Source organism: Tachysurus fulvidraco, chromosome 14 (genome assembly GCF_022655615.1).
Source record: "Tachysurus fulvidraco isolate hzauxx_2018 chromosome 14, HZAU_PFXX_2.0, whole genome shotgun sequence".
Taxonomy (NCBI): Eukaryota; Metazoa; Chordata; class Actinopteri; order Siluriformes; family Bagridae; genus Tachysurus; species Tachysurus fulvidraco.
In genome coordinates, this window is record NC_062531.1 from 15,530,050 (window position 1) to 15,549,240 (window position 19,191).

The following is a 19,191-nucleotide window of genomic DNA, read 5'->3' on the forward strand; positions in this document are numbered from 1 at the left end:
ACGTTTGCCTCACACCTCCAGGGTTGGGGGTTCGATTCCCGCCTCCGCCTTGTGTGGAGTTTACATGTTCTCCCCGTGCCTCAGGGGTTTCCTCCGGGTACTCCGGTTTCCTCCCCAGTCCAAAGACATGCATGGTAGGTTGATTGGCATCTCTAGAAAATTGTCTGTAGTGTGTGATTGCTTGAGTGAGTGTGTGTGTGCCCAGCGATGGGTTGGCACTCCGTCCAGGTTGTATCCTGCCTTGATGCCCAATGACACAGGCTCCCCGTGACCCGAGGTAGTTCGGATAAGCGGTAGAAAATGAATGAATGAATTAAAATATATATGTTTAAAGCATTTCATCACACTTGCCTAATACCTTTGCACAGTACTGTATTATTTTTCAATAACTATCTAAATAAATAGGACCAGGTATGTCATTACAAGTGTTGAATGTCTGAGAGGGGTTAAGGGTGAATTAAGTATTATTGAAGTATATCTCAGTTTTCACTAAAGTTGGGTTGCTGTGTAAAATGTAAACAAAAAAACACAATGCAATGATTTGTAAATTATTTAAAACTCATTTAATTGACAATAGTACAAAAACAACATATCCAATGTTGAAACTGGGAAATGTAATTGTTTTTTGATAAATATATGCGCATGAATTATATGATAAATATATTTTTTTGTGACCGGAACATATTTAAAAAACATTTGGACAGGGTCATAAAAGTCTCACAACTAATAATGTTAGTAGGCAATAGGTCAGTAACATGACTAGATATACAAAGTGCAAAATAAAGACTTACAGAAATAAAGATGGGGAGAGGTTCAAAGGTTGTGTGGTTCCTTAGTTCACAAATTAAGCGTAACCTTTCTCTACACAAAATGGAAAATAATTTGGGGAAATAATCATCTATGGTACATAGTGTCATTAAAAGATTCAAAGAATCTTTTTTCAATTTTTTTTCCAATTTTTCAATATTTGTATTTTTTTATTTGTAATTTGGAAATCATTGCATTCTGTTTTCATTTGAATTTAATCAGTGTCCAAATTGTTTAAAATTGAGACTGTGCTCTCAAACTGTGTCAATATATTTTCATTATGATAAGGTAAATGATAACTACAACATTTTTTACAGGAATATTCTGCACAGCAAAGGCAGACATATGTTTGTCTTCCCCATGTCAGAATGGAGGCACATGCATAGACGTAAAGGCTAATTACACATGTTTATGCCCAAAGGAACCACTTATTTATGTGGGTAAAGACTGTGAGCTACTGTATGATGCTTGTACACATGCCAACTGTCATAACTGCATCAGCACACTAGGGATAGATAACTACTTCTGTCCCTGTCCAGAGGGCTTTGGAGGCCCTGATTGTACTCTTAACTTGGACAAATGTAAGAGTAACCCATGCACTGGAATAAAGAACCGTTGTGTGGATGCAGTTTATGGATATTCATGTCACTGCCCTAGTAGCTACAGTGGTGAGGACTGCAAAACTCAAAGTGCACAATTGATGGACTGCTTGGATAATCCCTGCTTTAACAACGCAACCTGCATACAGGAATCACACGGCTATGAGTGCAGATGTGGTCCTGGCTTTTATGGGACCTACTGTGAATATGAAAATGATGAATGCCTGTCACAACCTTGTCAGAATGGTGCGATCTGTCTCGATGGGATAGATGTGTACCAATGCTTCTGTGTTCCTGGATTCCAGGGATACAACTGTGAGATAGACATTAATGAGTGTGCTTCTCAGCCATGTGGGAACAATGGAAAGTGTTTTAATGGAAAGGATCGTTACATCTGTGAGTGTCTGATAGGGTTCACAGGTAAGTATGCTGCAGAATTTGTATTTTAACTGTTAACCTTTCAAATACACTGTAACACGTCTTTACTAGAATTGATGGTATAAAGTGTTATTTCATGTAATTTTCGAACAGAAGTATTTTTCAATATTATGTTTGCTCATGAAAATATTGTATTTTTGTAATCCCAGTTATTGCAGAATTTAAAGTAATCTTAATAGGATAGTAACATGATAAATTTACTTTAAAAAACAAAGTAAAGGATTATTTTAATCTGTCAGATTGCCTGTCAGATTGCCTCTAATGTATGGCTAATCTAGCTATAACTTAGCAGTTTCTCAATTATGCAATAATAAAGCACTAAATTAATATATGCTATATGCATTTTATTTGGTTTAAAAATAAATTATTAAAGGATCATTTTTCTTTATAATTTGATTTTTGATTTGATTTTTTTTTTACAGGAGTGAATTGTGAAGCCGAGATCAATGAGTGTGAGGTGACTCCATGTCAGAATGGTGCTACATGCCATGACTATATAGGGAAATACATATGTGAGTGTGTGTCTGGGTTTGAAGGCATCAGCTGTGAGGTGGACATCAATGAGTGTATCAGTTTGCCTTGCCTTAACAATGGCTCATGTATTGATTTGGTGAACAGGTAAGTTAGTTTGTCCCCATGAAATTTGATAGGCTTTAAATGCTATTTTGGATTATTGTAGTCTAATATATTGTTATTTAAATTCTATATGACAGCTCTGCCTGTAGCCTAGTGAAGTGCCATGACAAATTCCTTCTTAGTTCACAAATGATATCAGATTAAATGTCTGGGGTGTAAAAATTTGTAATCTCCTGCCATGTGAGGTATGTGCTTTGGGATACGATGATGACATACAGTCCTTTCCATATTTTTGGAAGGGCTGTAACCCAGACATTTAATCTGGTAGTTCTGAAGATTCGCAGTAAGCCTTATTTTAATTAAATATGAGCAGGACATTTGTCCTAAACTTGACTGTTTCATTCAGGACTATTAGTGAAAAACATTTTACACAATACTTTAGGGTCATGTAGACATCCCCTGGTGGTACAGTGGCAGGATCCCACACTCTCATTGATGCTGCCCTGGATCGATTCCTGTGTTAACTTTCAGTGCTGGTCCCAAGCCCAGATAAAATGAGAGGCAACCCTGTGGCCACCCCAAACAGGGAGCACCTGAAGGAATGACAACTTTGGTGTCATGCAGAATTGAAATCTGTAAATAAATTCTCACTCTAAATGGGATTAAATGTTTATTGTATGATTATCTTTCCATTTGTATTTTGGGAAAACATAAAAAGCTTTAGATTATTGAACTTTGGAATGAAGGTACTAATAACAGCTACAGTTATTAGACTGACTGATTAGTCACTCAGACCTTACTAATTGTAAGCATGACTCAAATCCTTCATGCACTAATCTGTCTGGAAGAAGATTAACTTTGTTCACTAGTAAGCCTCTAAAAAGAGAAGCCCTCAATCTGATCAACATTAATTTTTAAGGGAGCATTTTACAATAACTTAGGGTCTGTATTCTGTCACACAATTCCTTGTAAAATAATTACAAACAAATTAATAAACTATAGTTAAGCAAAAATACCCAATTGCAGAGTAGTTTCTGTATTAAACTGGGTATTAAACTGGGCACTGAATATCTTCATATTTTAATAATTTCAAAACTGATATGCACACTTGTAAAACATATATAATTTCATGCTTTCATTTAATGAGTAATTTCAATCTTGTTTCTCACAGATATACAATTCATTGCGTATATGTAAATGTATACACAAAAGTACACATTTTGGACTATCTATTCTATGTTCACTATGGACAATTATCTTAAACCACCAGAGGGCATTCTTGTACACCTTTTGCACTTCTTATATTGTTGTTGGTTCATTTTTCCACTTGATTATGGTTACCTCTTTTATGTTTGCCAATCAGAGTACTATATGCCATCCATTGCCTAGTGTGTATAGTTTTGCTCAATAGCTTTGTCTTTAGTGTGAATGTTTCTTGTTACTTTGGTTTGTGGTAATCATTTAAATTATTCCGTTGCATTGTAAAATAAATCTATCTTCCTCTGCCCCATTTCCTGACAGCTAGTTATTTTCATTTTATATTCTTACATTATATAAGGCTAAATAAATTTTTTATGCAACTTATAGCTGTCAAGAACCATTCATTTCCATAATTATAACATGTTTCAGAATGTTTCTTATTGAAGATCCTTTCATGGCTGTAGTTCAGTTTGAGAGAGATTAAGGGTACAGATGAGACAATGGAAGTGATATTAGTCTGGCTTTTATGTGTTAATTTCAGGTATGAATGTGACTGCAGTGGAACAGGGTTTGGTGGGTCATTTTGTGAGGAGGAGATTCTTGAGTGTGCGTCTGAGCCTTGTCAGCATGGAGCCAAATGTCATGAGGGAATTAATCAATACACCTGTCAGTGCTGGCCAGGTAACCTACTGTTTTGCATTTTATTCATATTTATTGTATCATTTGCTATAGCATTTGGTAAAGTATAAATTATTTTCTTCTGTATTCAATTTATATACGGTTGTGGGTAAAAGGAAGTACAAACTCCTTCAGTGATTTATTGTTAATTATAAGGGCCCAAATAACAATTTTGTGTTCTTTACCAACTTCTATAAACATACTATAACCTCAGATGACAACATAACAAACATATGAGCTTTCAATATGTATTATTCCCTTAAAAATTACAAATAAAAGGTATCAATGTAGGGAAAAAATACACAACTAAAGCTGAAGTGAATAACACTGATTATTTCTTTATTACAGCACCTGTTAGTGGGTGAGATATATTAGGCAGCAAGTGCACATTTTGTCCTCAAATTGATGATTTGTCAGAAGCAGAAAAAATTATTTGAGTGTGTTTGACAAGGGTCAAATTGTGATGCTGTTTGACAACTGGGTCAGAGCATGTCCAAAACTGCAGCTCTTGTGGGGTGTTCGTGGTCTGCAATGTTCTGCATCTATCAAAGGTGGTCTAAAGAAGGGACAGTAGTGAACCAACTACAGGGTCATGGGTGGACATGGCTCATTGATACACGTGTGGACTAAAGGCTGTGGTGAAATCCAACAGCTCAAATTGCTGAAGATGTTAATGCTGGTTCTAATGGAAAGGTGTCAGAATACACGGTTTGTTGCAAATAGGGCTGCATAGTCACAGACGAGTCAGGGTGCCCATGTTGACTCCTGTCCACTGACAAAAGTGCCTACAATGGGAATGGGACCATGAAGCAATGGAAGAAGGTGGCCTTGTCCTATGAATCACATATTCTTTTGCATCACGTGGATGGCCGTGTGTGTGTGCGCCTTTCACCTGGGGAACACATGGATGCACCATGGGAAGAAGGCCTGCAAGTGGAGGCAGTGTGATGCTTTGGGCAGTTTTCTGCTGGGAGACCTTGGGACTTGGCATCCATGTGAATGTTACTTTGATATGTACCACCTGACTAAGCATTGTTGCAGACCATGTACACCCTTTCATGGAAACTGTATTTCCAAAAATAGTTCAGGAATGGATTGAGGAGCACAACATTGAGTTTGAGGTGTTGACTTGGCCTCCAAATTCCCCATTCCTCAGATCTCAATCCAATCGAGCATCTGTCAGATATGCTGAACAAAAAGTCTGATCCATTGGGGCCCCACCTCACAGCTTATATGATCTGCTGCTAACAGCTTGGTGCCAGATACCACAGCACACCTTCAGCAAAAGCATCCCTACAGGGTTGAGTTTCTGGACTTTTCCAAAACATTTTCTTTTTTGCTTTTTGACATTGATGTGTGTTGTGTTTTTTTGTTGTTGTTGTTGTTGTTTCTAGAGGTTATTTGTTTGTTTATAAAAGATGCTGAGGATCAGTTAAATAAAAACTTTAAATTGATAGGTGTACTTTCTTCTTTCTTTTCTTATTTACATGTAATACTGCTAGCACACTAGGGAATGGCAAAAAACATAATGACATCACTCATGGTTTCTTCAGATTTGGCAATGAATTTCACAGTGAATGTGCATCTTGTTATTAAGGTGTGTGTGTATGTATATATATATATATATATATATAATAAAAACATTAAATGATTTATAGCCAACTAACCAGCTATTCCTAAGTAGATTAATGAAAAAGAGTGAGGGAAAAAATGCACAATCCAAAGAACAGAATATATATAGTATACATTTCAAGTAAATTTTTTGAGCCCATGTTATTGTGGGATAATTCTAAAATCCTTCACCATATTTTAATTGCTCAAAAGGCAAGTGCATCTACCTTATCTAATTTCATATCATTTACTACTGTATATGTATTCTATTAACTAAGTTTGCTTACTTGGATGTAATAATGTCATTGTTTATAGTTTGATGAAAAATGTATTATATTTCAGAGAATATAGTATTGCAATCAAGTGTGTAGCAATTGTGTCAGGAACATTATATAGTTTATTTGACACTAGATTTACAGAACAGTGCAAAAGTTGTAGAATTTTGACTTTCATACCACAGGTTATGAGGGGAATAACTGTGAGATGGATGTGGATGAATGCAAGGCACAGCCTTGTGAGAATGGTGGCATGTGTTTCCAACGCTCTGACCAGACAAATTACGGTGTCTTGGCCCAGCTGGGTCCATCATTCAGCTATAAGCATGCTGATGGCTTTCTGTGCAAATGTTTGGCTGGTTTTACAGGTGAATTCTACTATATTAACATACTTTTCTCTGTTTTAGGTCATGTCCATTAAAATAATAACGTTCTCTGTGGTGCTTTGCAGGTGAAAACTGTTCATTTAATATTGATGATTGTGAAGTTGCACCATGCCTAAATGGGGGAAGCTGTGAAGATCGAATTAATGCATATCAGTGTTTTTGCACTCCAGGGTTCACAGGTGAGTTTAGCAGAAGATGGCACCCCCTTTTTTAAATTATACCAGAATGCCATATTTTCATGGACCTGAGATAGTCTTGAGTCCTAAAGAGCTACAACTGTGAAGAAATTTACCACTTCTGATTCAACTCATTATTCAAATGATTGCAGATTCAGTGTATTTAAAGGGGGACAACACAGGAAATGGCAATATACCTCCCAGGACATTACTTTCACACTGTGGCCATGCACAGTCATCTACTTTAATTCATGCAGACAGCGTGATTGAATGGCTAAATAACAGACCTAAAACACAGGACAGTGGATATATTTTTTAGTAACATTAGGCAAATAAGACTTGTATAGTTTGTGCTATTTAAGAGAGTCTATTTTTTTTAACTTGGTATAACTGCTACAGCATTAATCTGAAGAAAGTGTGTTTTCTTCACTCACTGTTTGACATTTATGCTGGATCTCTGAGTTGACACCCTGAGTGGAAAGGCATTCCTTTTGTCAGCACTGACAAGGGCCAGCTGGGACAAGAGAAAGGGGGAGTTGAATGGACGGAGAGCAATGGGAAGTATGTTGGAATATTATCCCAGGCAGCTTGGCTGTGGGGGAGTGGTAATGGACTCCTCTAGTAATCACGACTGGCCGCCTGGCACTAAGTGGATGTGTGTGTGCATGAGCATGTGCGCATGTATGTAAAATTTTTGTGCTTGCGTACCACTGCCTATGAGAAATAGATTAGGGGTGGGCATGAGAGAGATTTTGTGTCAAATTAAAAGAGATAGTAGTTGAATGGATGCCTTGGGACTTTCATTAACCCTTGCAGCTTGTTGAGAAATGTTACTGCTGCTTGGATCATTTAGCAGGATGAGAGGATTGCCAGTGTCAGTGATTTGGTGTGGTCTTCTTCCTTTGACAGGTAAAGTGTGGGTTTGATTTTGATGGCAATATTCCATGGCCATCTTCATTAGTACAGGGTGGGGTTCTTGGGGGGGGGGGGACCAGATGTTTAGCCCTTGTAAAATTTACGTATGCATTGTTATATAAGGTAGTATACTTCAAATAGTCACTTAACAAAATGTATGTGCATTGCTCCTGCGTATCCAATAGATTTTGAGCTGTTATTGCAGAAAGTCTATCTATTAGATCAATCTTTATTATTTATCAAGTACAAGTCCAAAGTGGTTGGATATGTATGCAGCAGCATTTAAATGATTTTTTACATTTTTTCAAAAATTGTTTAGGGCATTTTGATTATTAGAACTGTGGAGCAGGAAAAGCTGGCAATTGATTTGCTTTCCAAGATCCTATGAAATACAAAGAATATATATTTATGACAAAAAACTGGCAATCAAATTTACATGGCACTCCTATAGAAAACTGTGTATATTTGTGTATAAGCCAAAAGATATGTATCACTTATTTATAAAATGTATATGCAGTGCTTATACTGTATTAAATGTATTTATACTATCTGAACAGTCTTGAGACTGATATATGACCCAATCATTTGATATTTCTATCAAATATTAGATATAATAATATTGAAAAAATACTTAACATAAAATATATAATATCTGATATTTATATCAGATATTATATATTTTATGTTAACTATTCTATCAATATTATTATTAATAGAAAAATACTCAGACTAAAAGAAGAGCCTTATGACATTTTGTGACACATCCTCCCTGTGATATTTGAAAGACCTCTAGCTTTTTTTCACCACATTCTCGCTACTTTTGAGAATTTTATTTGAGGGCTTGTAATGTCTAGTGTTGCACAAATTCTCTGCTAATTGTTTTTTCTCATGTTATTTTTCTTATGACTGCAGAATTCTATTTAAAACGACCCTTAGACTTTATGATGTTATTTTTTAATTGTCAAAATCATTACAACAAGAACTACACATTGCATTAGTTACATAGAACAGCCTTGTTATGTACAGTAGCACGTGTAAGATGTGTCTGACTCATTTTTTTCATTTGTCATGGCAAAACATGCTTTTATATATTTTATACTGGAATATAAGGATTGGACATGGTGCACAAGTTCTCTTTAAATTGTTTGAATCTGTAACTGATTCAACAGTGCCCTCCAGTGGATATACAAACTATACAACTTCAGACAGGCATCCAAGAATTGGAATTATCTGCTAGTCTAATTTAGTCTTATTCTTGTTTGCTAACTAACTAATTATATTTGAGAAAAAAAAATGCTATTACGTATAATGATTATAGTATCAGAAAACGTATTAGAAAAGCATTGCAAATGTTTCTTGTGCCATCTTGTTTTTTTGCTACTAGAATTTTTTTCCTGTACTAGAAAAAAATCCTCATATGCGAAAACATACTTGGCAATAAAGACCATTCTGATTCTGATGCTAACTTGTCTCTTTGTTTTATCAAAAATGATTTACCAGCTGACAAAAAACAGACTCTTCCCACAAATATTTTGGGGGAAAAGGCAAAATTTAAAAATATGTGGATATTGGATTATCCTTAACTTTTTGTCACTGAAAAGAAAAAGTAATATCTAAGATTTCACTATTGCTATTATATTAATAATATATTAATGAATGTGACGTAAAAACAATGGCCAGCTAGAAACTGGACTAAATTATTGTTTATTATTGCTTTATGACCCTTGTCTTCTTCCTTCTATTTTAGGTTTTATGTGTGAGCTGGACATTGATGAGTGCAACAGTGCACCTTGTAAGAATGGTGCCTTGTGTGAGGATGTCATTAATGACTATATCTGTCACTGCCCTATATCAGTACCTGGCCAGATGCCTTGGGGTGGCCGTAACTGTGAAATTGCTTTGACTGGCTGTGTGGATAAGCCCTGCAACAATGGAGGAATGTGTGAACCTTTCCTACATGGAGACAAACACCTTTTTAAGTGCAGGTGTCCATCTGGCTTCTCTGGTGACAACTGTAGTATTCCCACCACTTTCTCATTCTCTAAAGCAGCCTATGTGGTGATGAATGTGCCTTTTAACGAGACTTACAACAATAAGTCAACCAGTGTTTCACTGCGGTTCAGGACAACTTTACCAGATGTAGTGTTGTTCTTCAGGGGAAATGCACAGCATTTCTTCATGCTAGAGATGAATGGTGGGAATCTTCTGGCTATGGCAGAATCAGGGGACTTAAAGCTGGTGGTTGAACTTCATGGGAATTTTAACGATGGAAAGTGGTATGCAGTGTCTGTTTCCGTTTATGAAATGCTGATTCTGAGAGTATTTGATAAAAATTACACATATATAGAGCAGACTGATCACAATCCGCATCTTTTGTTCCCTCCACACTGTTTGGATAAAGTTTACATTGGTTGCGTACCACATGATTACATGAAAAAGACAAAGATGTGGACAGGATTCATTGGTTGTATGGAGGATTTTGTCATCAGTTCTCAGCTTATTCTGCCTCATAACTTCTCTCAAGAGAATATCACGTATGTCCATAAGGGCTGTGAAAAGCCTGAGTGGTGTGATCTAGATTCTTGCTCTCATCACGGACAGTGTATAGACCTTTGGACTGAATACAAGTGTGACTGCCACAGGCCATTTTATGGAAACATCTGTTCCAAAGGTAAGACGCTATATATTTATATAGAAAATATGATGACAAAGCTTAAACCATTAAACTTTTTGTATAAAGGATGTTTATATGATAAACCTTTCAACTTTCCTGATCAGAGTACCCTTCATGGACATTCAGCCATGAGCATAATAGAAGCTTTGCCGCATTTCCTATAACTCGGCGCCATGCTGGCAACATCAGTATATCATTTTTGTTGCGAACACGGAAAAACAGTGGCCTTATACTTCAATTTCAACGAGGGAATCAGTCATATTTCTCTGTGTTCCTGCAGAGAGGCACAATAAATGTCGATGCATTCTCTTCTACTAGAGAGAGTTCTATGATCATTACAAATGGGGAGAAGATGCTGATTACCATTGATGTCCAGGGAGGATATTTATACTTCAATCACACAAAAACACTTTTTAGCCCTGGGATTTTTCCTGAACTTGAAGTACAGGCAGGAGATGTACTATATCTTGGTGGACTTCCTGAAGAACGTGATACTGTACCTTGGGGTGGCCATTTCAAAGGTTGCCTACAGGACATATGGCTGGATGACATTCAGCTCTACATGAACATAAACAAAATAATAAAAAAAGATGAGCAGCCAAAATACTTAGCAGACATTTCATATAACTTGTTGGAGCACTGTGTCAGTGATGAAACATGTAAGGTAAGATTTATTTATTTACTTATTTAAGGATATAAGTGTAAAAATAAGCATCACTTATAAGGAACTGGATAAAATTCTCAAATTTTGAAGAATTGTTTTCAGGTTAGTGTTTATTAGTGTCCTTGAATCAACACAAATTAGGTTGGATTAGTTGTGTTGAATCAGTACTGGAAAAGCCCTTTTGTCTTTCATACTTATTTTATACATTACCTTTACCATATCCTTTCTGAAAATATACTGTATCATTTCATAGGGAAGACCATGCCTGAATGGTGGAGAATGCATAATCATATGGAATGACTTCATCTGTTCCTGTCCACAAAACTACACTGGAAAGACATGTGACATTCGAGTGTGGTGTGCTAGTAGTCCATGTGCCATTGGTAGCCAGTGTGTGGACCTGCCTGATGGATATGAGTGTGAGTACTTCATCCGATGAACTTCTTTAATAGCCTTGATACAGATTTCAGACAGATATTAAACTCTCTTGGTGGTATTTGGCACATTTTGATATAAAATAGGATACTATTTTAAGGTTCAAAACTTTATTTTTTTTTTATTATGGACCCCATCCTGCACATATTTACACAGATATAATTATCTCTATTTGAGTATCAAACCACATAAACATCAAGCTGGTGGTAAAACAGGTAGTATTGCCCTCTTACAGCCCCAGGAGCCCTAGTTTCAGCTCAGCCCACTGTCTGTGTTGAGTTTCTGTGCATTCTCTCCTATGTATGCATGAGTGTTCACTGTGGCTACAGATCTACTATCATCCTGAGCAGTATAAATCGATAACTAAGGATTAACAAAAAATTTATATACACGTACCTAAGATGATATTTTGAAAGCAAAGTCCACACCTCAGACTTTAAGAAATGTTTTATTTTTAATTCATTCTGAAATGCCCTTTTTTGAGAGATAATTTTTTTCCAATTTGTATTCAATCCCTAGGTTTGGCCAATGCCACGTTTGAAAACAATGCTTTGAAGTTCAGTGCCAGTGGCTCTTTATCTGCTCCTGTGACAGTGGTTTCAGTGAAACTGCGAACTCGTACAGAGAATGGCACACTTCTTCGTTCCTCCTCTGGTTTAGAATTTTTCCACATGGGTCTCCTGAATTCATTCATACTGGTGAAGATCTGTAATAGCAAAAATCAGGAGGTGCTGCCTTTCTACAGTGATGTGGAGGTTTCAGATGGAGAATGGCACTATGTGGAGCTCAGGAAGACACGTTTACGCTATGGTTCGTCTCTTTGGAAACTCACCGTAGATGGGCAAATGGCTAATTTGAGCAAAGTGTTTGCTGCCAACTTGGATTTCTTTAACCATTCTACCGTGTGGTTGGCAGAGAATTTCACCGGCTGTCTTGGTGAAGTTAGGATAGGGGGCGTGTATCTGCCACTGGTGGGGGGCATTCATGAAGAAGCACCTCAATTTTCGAAGTTTATCCATTATGGTTGCATAAAGGAACCAAAAATTGGGTGCAGTGGTGCACCAGTGTGTGTCCTACAACCTTGTTTGAATAACGGTTCATGCCGAGACCTCTTTAATCTATATAGATGTGACTGTGCCCCAGGCTGGCAGGGTGAAAACTGCCAGGACGATATCAATGAGTGTATCTCTGGGCCTTGCATTCATGGGACCTGCAAGAACCTTCCTGGGGAATACCTGTGCCAGTGTGCTCTGGGCTACAGGGGAAGGCACTGTAATGAGGATGTGGATGAGTGCCAAGAGCTGCATTGTGAGAACTTGGGGTCCTGTTTGAACTTTGTGGGTGGATATACTTGCATCTGTCCACCAGCATACAGTGGTCCACTTTGCCAGTGAGTAAGAGATACAGTATCGCACAGCTAAATTTCATGCTCATTATTCAGTGGATTGGATAAGACAAGAATTTAGTATTTGTTATTATATACAGATAACATGTCTATAATACTTAAATATCCATAGTTCGAATAAAAACCTTTTATATAAGTCCTTGTACCATGCAATTTATTTAATGTGAAATCTTGTATTAGGCTTTTGTTCAAATGATTGTCTTGATAGTTGAGACATGAAATTGAGATAATGCGTTTCATGTTAATCATGGGTTTCATTCTATAATTGTGCATAAACATATGCCATTTAATAAAACATATGCTAAATGGAACACGCATCAAATTATCTTGTGATCATAATCATAATGTCAAATATTATACATGAGACAGATTAAATATATCATTACCATATGACATTAGAAAATGTGACATAAACTAAAAATTTACTCCTCTACCTATTTTATTTGTCTAACAGATGGAGCTTCCCTCCAATGCAGTGCAGAGTAGATGTTCAGTGTATGAATGGAGGAGTCTGTATTAATGGACCCTGGGGGGCCAACTGTACTTGCAGACCTGGGTACACCGGAGAGAGGTGAGAGATTTTTTTTTCTTCATCTTAAATGATAGCATATGTGTTCTCAGTACATTCTTATATCCCAAATCAGTTTTAGTGAGATCCATTTCTCTTCCTGTAGATGTGAGGTTGATATAGATGATTGTGAGTCCAACCCATGTCTCAATGGAGCTTCCTGCATGGACCAGAAGAATCATTATATTTGTGAGTGCATGCCAGGATTCAGTGGAGATAAATGCGAGGCTCCTGTGAGTTTACTTATTATCTACCTATAACATATATAGTCTATACTATATGTAACAAATATATGTAAAATTTTCTGTTTCATTGTCATTGCAGTAATTTTGATCTTCTTGAAACATAACAGAAATTAATAAGATTTTATTGTAAAGTGAAAAAAATGCACTGCATGTACAAAAAATGCTGCACATTTACTTGCACTGTTCTCTATCTTGAAGAGGCAACAGAAGAGGGAGAGCATCCCCTGGCTCATAGTGGCAGTCCCAATGATGTGTTTTGCTGCTTTGCTGGCCATGGTTGGTTTGGGTTGCATGATGCTTACCGCACGAAGGAAAAGGCAGTCTGAAGGCACTTATAGTCCCAGTCAACAAGAGGTGGCAGGTGCTCGTCTCGAAATGGGCAGCGTGCTTAAAGTGCCCCCTGAAGAAAGACTGATTTAACTTTTAACTTTAAGCAAGTACTGAAAGGTTTACCCATGATATAGTTCCCTTGATTTCAAACAGTATTTAGATTTACTGTCAAAATCACCAAGTTCTTAGGTAAATAGTTAAAATACTCTGAGCAAGTAACTAAACTTATAAGACTAAAATTTTCTAAATTTTTTATAATTTTCTAAAACATTCTATCTATATTTTATCTATAGCTACAAAAAAATACAGTTTCAAGATTTATTGAATTGGATGTGCATCTAATTTCATAAAATATTTTTGCAGTGCATTGAATCGAACAACATCATATTGATTTTTTTGGGTATGGATTTTTCTCGGATATTTTTTTTAATTCAGCTCAATCTAAATGCAGAATGTATTGTAATATCTGTGAATAATGGTTTACAGCATTCTCATACTCTACCTGACTGAACTGCTTAACTACCTAACTAACGAGATATTTTTTTAATATTTTGTATTTTTTCCTTAGTCTGAAGACACTGTAAAATATATATATATACGTTTTTTAAACACTTGACTATTTGTAATGTCACATTCACTGGAAATGTATCTGAAAGACATAATCAACAATGACAAATATGATGTGATTATTGTACCTGTATATTTTTACTCTTTTGAGTATCATGCTTGATTAGTATGCAGTGGTATCAATTTGTATGAAGATTTTATCCATTAGTCAATTAATGTTGTAGATTTTCTTAATTCACAGTAGTACGTAAATTCTTATTTCATGTTTTTAAAGCTTAAACAATCTTTAAATTAAACTCTGACAGGAATCTGTAAATCAATTTCCTTTCCAGTACACACTAATTATTTGGATAGAAATGTCAATTTTCAGCCCCAAAAGCAAACATACACTTTTATTACTCCATAGGTCAGACCTGACCAACTAGAGAGCTGCAGTTACAGTACGTTACTTTTGAAGGGAGTGAAATATGACACATTCCACATGGTTCAGTCACACATGCCAGAGAGCTATACTTAAAATAGAGCAGTACACATTATCATAGTGGATAAATCAGTAAGATTATCTGCAAATTATTTTAAATTTGTCAAGAGTACAGAAGAACTTCAGAAAAAGTTCCTTACACATTATACAGTATATTCCTATACAAAAAACAAAACAATATAGCTGCAACCAGCGATGGCTGGCCCTCGCACGTTTTTTTTATCACTATACGGTGCCTCCCAGAAAACAATGCACGGTGGGCAAGTGCATCAAGTGGGTAAATATCAGTGGACTATTTCATGTTGTTACTGACGCATTTGGGGACTGTAGGTAAATGAAACCACACATTTTAGACAAACGGGGGCGTTATTGAGCCACTTAAGAGACACACCTTTGACTGACCTTTTTGTCTTAACAGCTGACAAATGTGATGTATGTGTCAAATTTAGTTAATCTAAGCACGCCAAAAGCCTTAAATATGCCTGAAATAAAAGTAAACTTTGACACGATGCCATGGCAACGGTGTTTGAGACATCAAAAATCCGTTCGCAATTCGCACTAGATTCAATCGCATGAATCCTCTTGGAGGAGTATTTAAAAGTTCATTGCATGCAACTGTGAAAAAATCTATCTTTGTGACTGACACACTTCCTGGGGCCTGTTGGTGGCGCTATACCTGGGACTCACAATAAGCACATCGATGCGATCGGAATCCTTGGCCGAACATACACACCACGTGTCATCACAATAAGACATTTTTTGTCAGATAGAAGACACTTCCTGTTTCTCTGAATGCGCCATAACTTCGTCGCCTCACCGTGGCAGCACCGTTCGAGATATCAATAACCCCTTCGGAATTTAGCAAGTGCAATGTCTCGGCATTATATTCACCACGTTTGATGTCAATCGCATGAATTCCCTAGGAGGACTACTTAAAAGTTCACTGCATGCAATTATTGAAATAATCCAAAATGGCCGACTTCCTGTTGGGCGGAGCTCATAGTTTACTGCACGAAAGGTTACTGCACAATGTTCGGGTCGATGAGATCTATATGCATACCAACTCTCATACATGTGCGTACATAATTGCCCGATCTGTGCACAAATGTTTGTTTTTTCATTAAAGGGGGCGCTACAGAGCCCCCTGCCACGCCCGTATTCCAGCCTTTGCCCGAGCCTAGCGTCGTATGACTCTGACGTGTGTGCCAAATTTCAAGAGTTTTCGAGCATGTTAAAGGACCCCAATTTGCCAATGTGTGCAAAAAAAATAAATAAAAAAATAATAAACCCGAGCAAAAACAATAGGGCTTCGCACCATCGGTGCTCTGGCCCTAAAAAACAGGCACTACATACTGGGCACAACAAAGCACATTCTGCAGGATCACTTTCATGGAACACATGGTTAAGCTATTTGTTTATGAAAGCAGGCAATATTACCTTGAAAACCAAGCTACAGTATATGCCTCAGTGGCATCTGAGCAGATTAGCATGTGGCAACAGTTAAGTTTGGTAAGAAAACTTTAAGTGCCTAGCCCCATTCCTTACAGTCAGTTAAATGGCAGGGAGTGTGGTAAACTCTCAACAGATAATAACAATTGAGGCCCTGACCTGGCAGGGAGATGAAAAGGTGGAAAGGTGGAAACCAGAAGGTGAGTTCAGCTTAGTAAGCACATGGGAGAAAACATCATTTAAGAATATTGAAACATCATTGAAAGGATCATTTTTCAACAGCACTTATACACTTGCTTGTTTGTCTGCTAATCAGTGGGGGGGAAACAAAAAACCAAGAGAGAGAGAACCCAAAGCAGCAGAGAGAATGAGGCATAAATATAACAAAATGAGCATTGTTCATAGTGAATGAAATATCCTGTTATTACAGAAGTATATAGATGATAGCTTTGGAGTGTAGGTTGGTATTCACTATGACATAATCACAAGTTCGTAAGGAAAAGATGGTTGTATGGCTGGTATTTATTGCTAGTGCAGTGTCAATAATAATAAATAAATAAATACTAAATCATGCATACATTAAAAAGTGATGCTGGCAGATTGAGCACTAACATTAAAATAAATGATGATTCAGCTGAAAAACCTGCCACTGTGGGCATAAAATCTTAATCCATTTATACCCTACACCTCCATCTCTGGGTTCTAGATATGTTGGTCTGTTTGGATGCATACATTTTCCTTAATAAATGTGATTTGCGGTAGTAATACAAACAAAATACTAGAATGCTATTCTGATATAATAAGACACTCTCATTGGTAAATAAGAAAGACAAAGAGATTGTATGACATCTGCAGACAGAACAACATGTTAATATGCACACAATTAAATACAAAGCAAATTTACTTAGTACAGTATATGAACCATCCAAGTTCTAAAAAGAACCAAATATTGTACTTGTTTTTATTAATGCTAGGATGCCTTTGAAGTTAATCTGAGTGCCTCTTAAGATATCTCTTTGATGCCTCACTAATATGTAGTATGAGTGTGTCTGCATGTATAGTGTTACATGGTGTTTTATGATATGATTGACAGGCTAAAAAGGGGCTTTTGCGAGTGAGCTCAGCATGTTCTGTTCTTGCCACTCTCTGTCAGGAATTGCCTACAAATTAGATGGTCCAGAGTTGATATGTTGACAAATGAAGATAGTTCACTCATTTAATTGACACTAAGAGATGGAAATGTTTCTGCCAGAAAAAGAACAGTGCAAAAAAAGGGCATCATAAGACATCTTATCGAGACACAATGCTATGTTTAGAGGTTTCTGAAAGACTGTCAGTTCTGATAGGTGCAGTAAAACGACACTGTGCTAGAGGTCTTCTCAGGTCTAAAAGAATGTACCCGCCCCGAAGTGACCCGAATGACGTGCATAATTTATTATTTTTTTTAAGAAAGACCCAACCCGAGACAAACCCGAGAAAAATAGACCCGAGTCCGACCCAACCCGTTGGCATTTTTTTTGTACCTGGCTGGACCCGAATGTTGCATAACTCTACACTAAAGTAACCGCTACAGAGTGGATTCAAAATTGATTGACAGGTCTGTTTCAACGAAAATGAGCTTACCGCCAGCCACACGTTGCCAGCCACACGTCGCAAGCGGTCTTGGCAAACAGAGGAGAGGTTGGAAAAGGACTGGAGTCGATGCACACACGAGATACAGTAGTTACTATACAGTAGAGATACTCGGGTTCGTTCGGTAAAAACACATTAATTTTAAATTACCCGATGCCGCTATTATTATACCCGACCCATGTCCGAGGTACACGTGAAACTTTCCGGATCTAAGTGGACCCGTGAAGACCTCTACACTGTGCATTAATACTGAGGAGGATGTGAGGATGATTGACTGATTTAACAAATATAGGCATAACACATCTAGTATCTGCAGATATGTCTCAGGTAAACAGAATCTCTGGGCTCTGACCACTGAACTCTGTGGGTGAATAATGTGAACTATGCAAAGTGAATAACACTGATTATATATTCATCATGGCACTTTTTAGTGGGCGTAATTTATTAGGCAGCAAGTGAGCATTTTATTCTTAAAGTTAATGTGTTAGAAGCATGAAAAAATATAACGATTTGAGCTTGTTTGACTAGGGCTAAATTGTGATGGCTAGATGACTAGGTCAAAGCATCTTCAAAACTGCAGCTTTTGTGGGGTGTTCCCGGACTGCAGTGGTCCGTATCTATCAAATGCAAATTTGACATGTACCATCTACCTACGCATTGTTGCAGACCATGTACACTCTTTAATGGAAACAGTATTCCCTGATGGCTGTGGCCTCTTTCAGCAGGATGATGTGTCATGCCACAAAGCAAAAATGGTTCAGGAATGGTTTGAGTAGCACAACAAGAAGTTTGAGGTGTTGACTTGGCCTCTAAATTTACAAAGCATTTACAAATAAACAAAGCAAAGTCTGATTCATGGAGGCCCCACCTCACAACTTACTGGACATAAAGGGTCTGCTGCTAACAGCTTGGTGCCAAATACCACAGCACATAAAGTTTCCAGTAACTGTTGATCAGTCCTGTACAATGGCTTGGTAGAATTTTATCTCATTAGCCATTACAGAATAGCTTCAACACTGGGATTTTGGTGGGTGTCCTCATATGAACTGCTTTAGGTCCTTTAGAATTCAATGCTATAAT

General features: G+C 37.1%; 1 protein-coding gene across 3 annotated transcripts in view; it reads left to right on the plus strand.

Moving 5' to 3' along the window:
* The window catches only part of crb2b (crumbs cell polarity complex component 2b), a 33,094-nt gene extending 18,426 nt beyond the window's left edge, over positions 1–14,668 (plus strand). For all 3 annotated transcript variants that reach the window (XM_047800159.1, XM_027167324.2, XM_047800158.1), the window contains 12 exons: positions 1,125–1,826; positions 2,267–2,462; positions 4,162–4,301; positions 6,370–6,552; positions 6,636–6,749; positions 9,409–10,332; positions 10,440–10,999; positions 11,253–11,418; positions 11,954–12,824; positions 13,294–13,410; positions 13,514–13,640; positions 13,851–14,668. In XM_047800159.1, coding sequence (XP_047656115.1) covers positions 1,508–1,826; positions 2,267–2,462; positions 4,162–4,301; positions 6,370–6,552; positions 6,636–6,749; positions 9,409–10,332; positions 10,440–10,999; positions 11,253–11,418; positions 11,954–12,824; positions 13,294–13,410; positions 13,514–13,640; positions 13,851–14,072 — 3,939 coding nt within the window. In that variant the 5' untranslated portion in view covers positions 1,125–1,507 and the 3' untranslated portion in view covers positions 14,073–14,668. The remainder of the gene's footprint in view (positions 1–1,124; positions 1,827–2,266; positions 2,463–4,161; positions 4,302–6,369; positions 6,553–6,635; positions 6,750–9,408; positions 10,333–10,439; positions 11,000–11,252; positions 11,419–11,953; positions 12,825–13,293; positions 13,411–13,513; positions 13,641–13,850) is intronic.
* Positions 14,669–19,191: the final 4,523 nt, after the last annotated feature.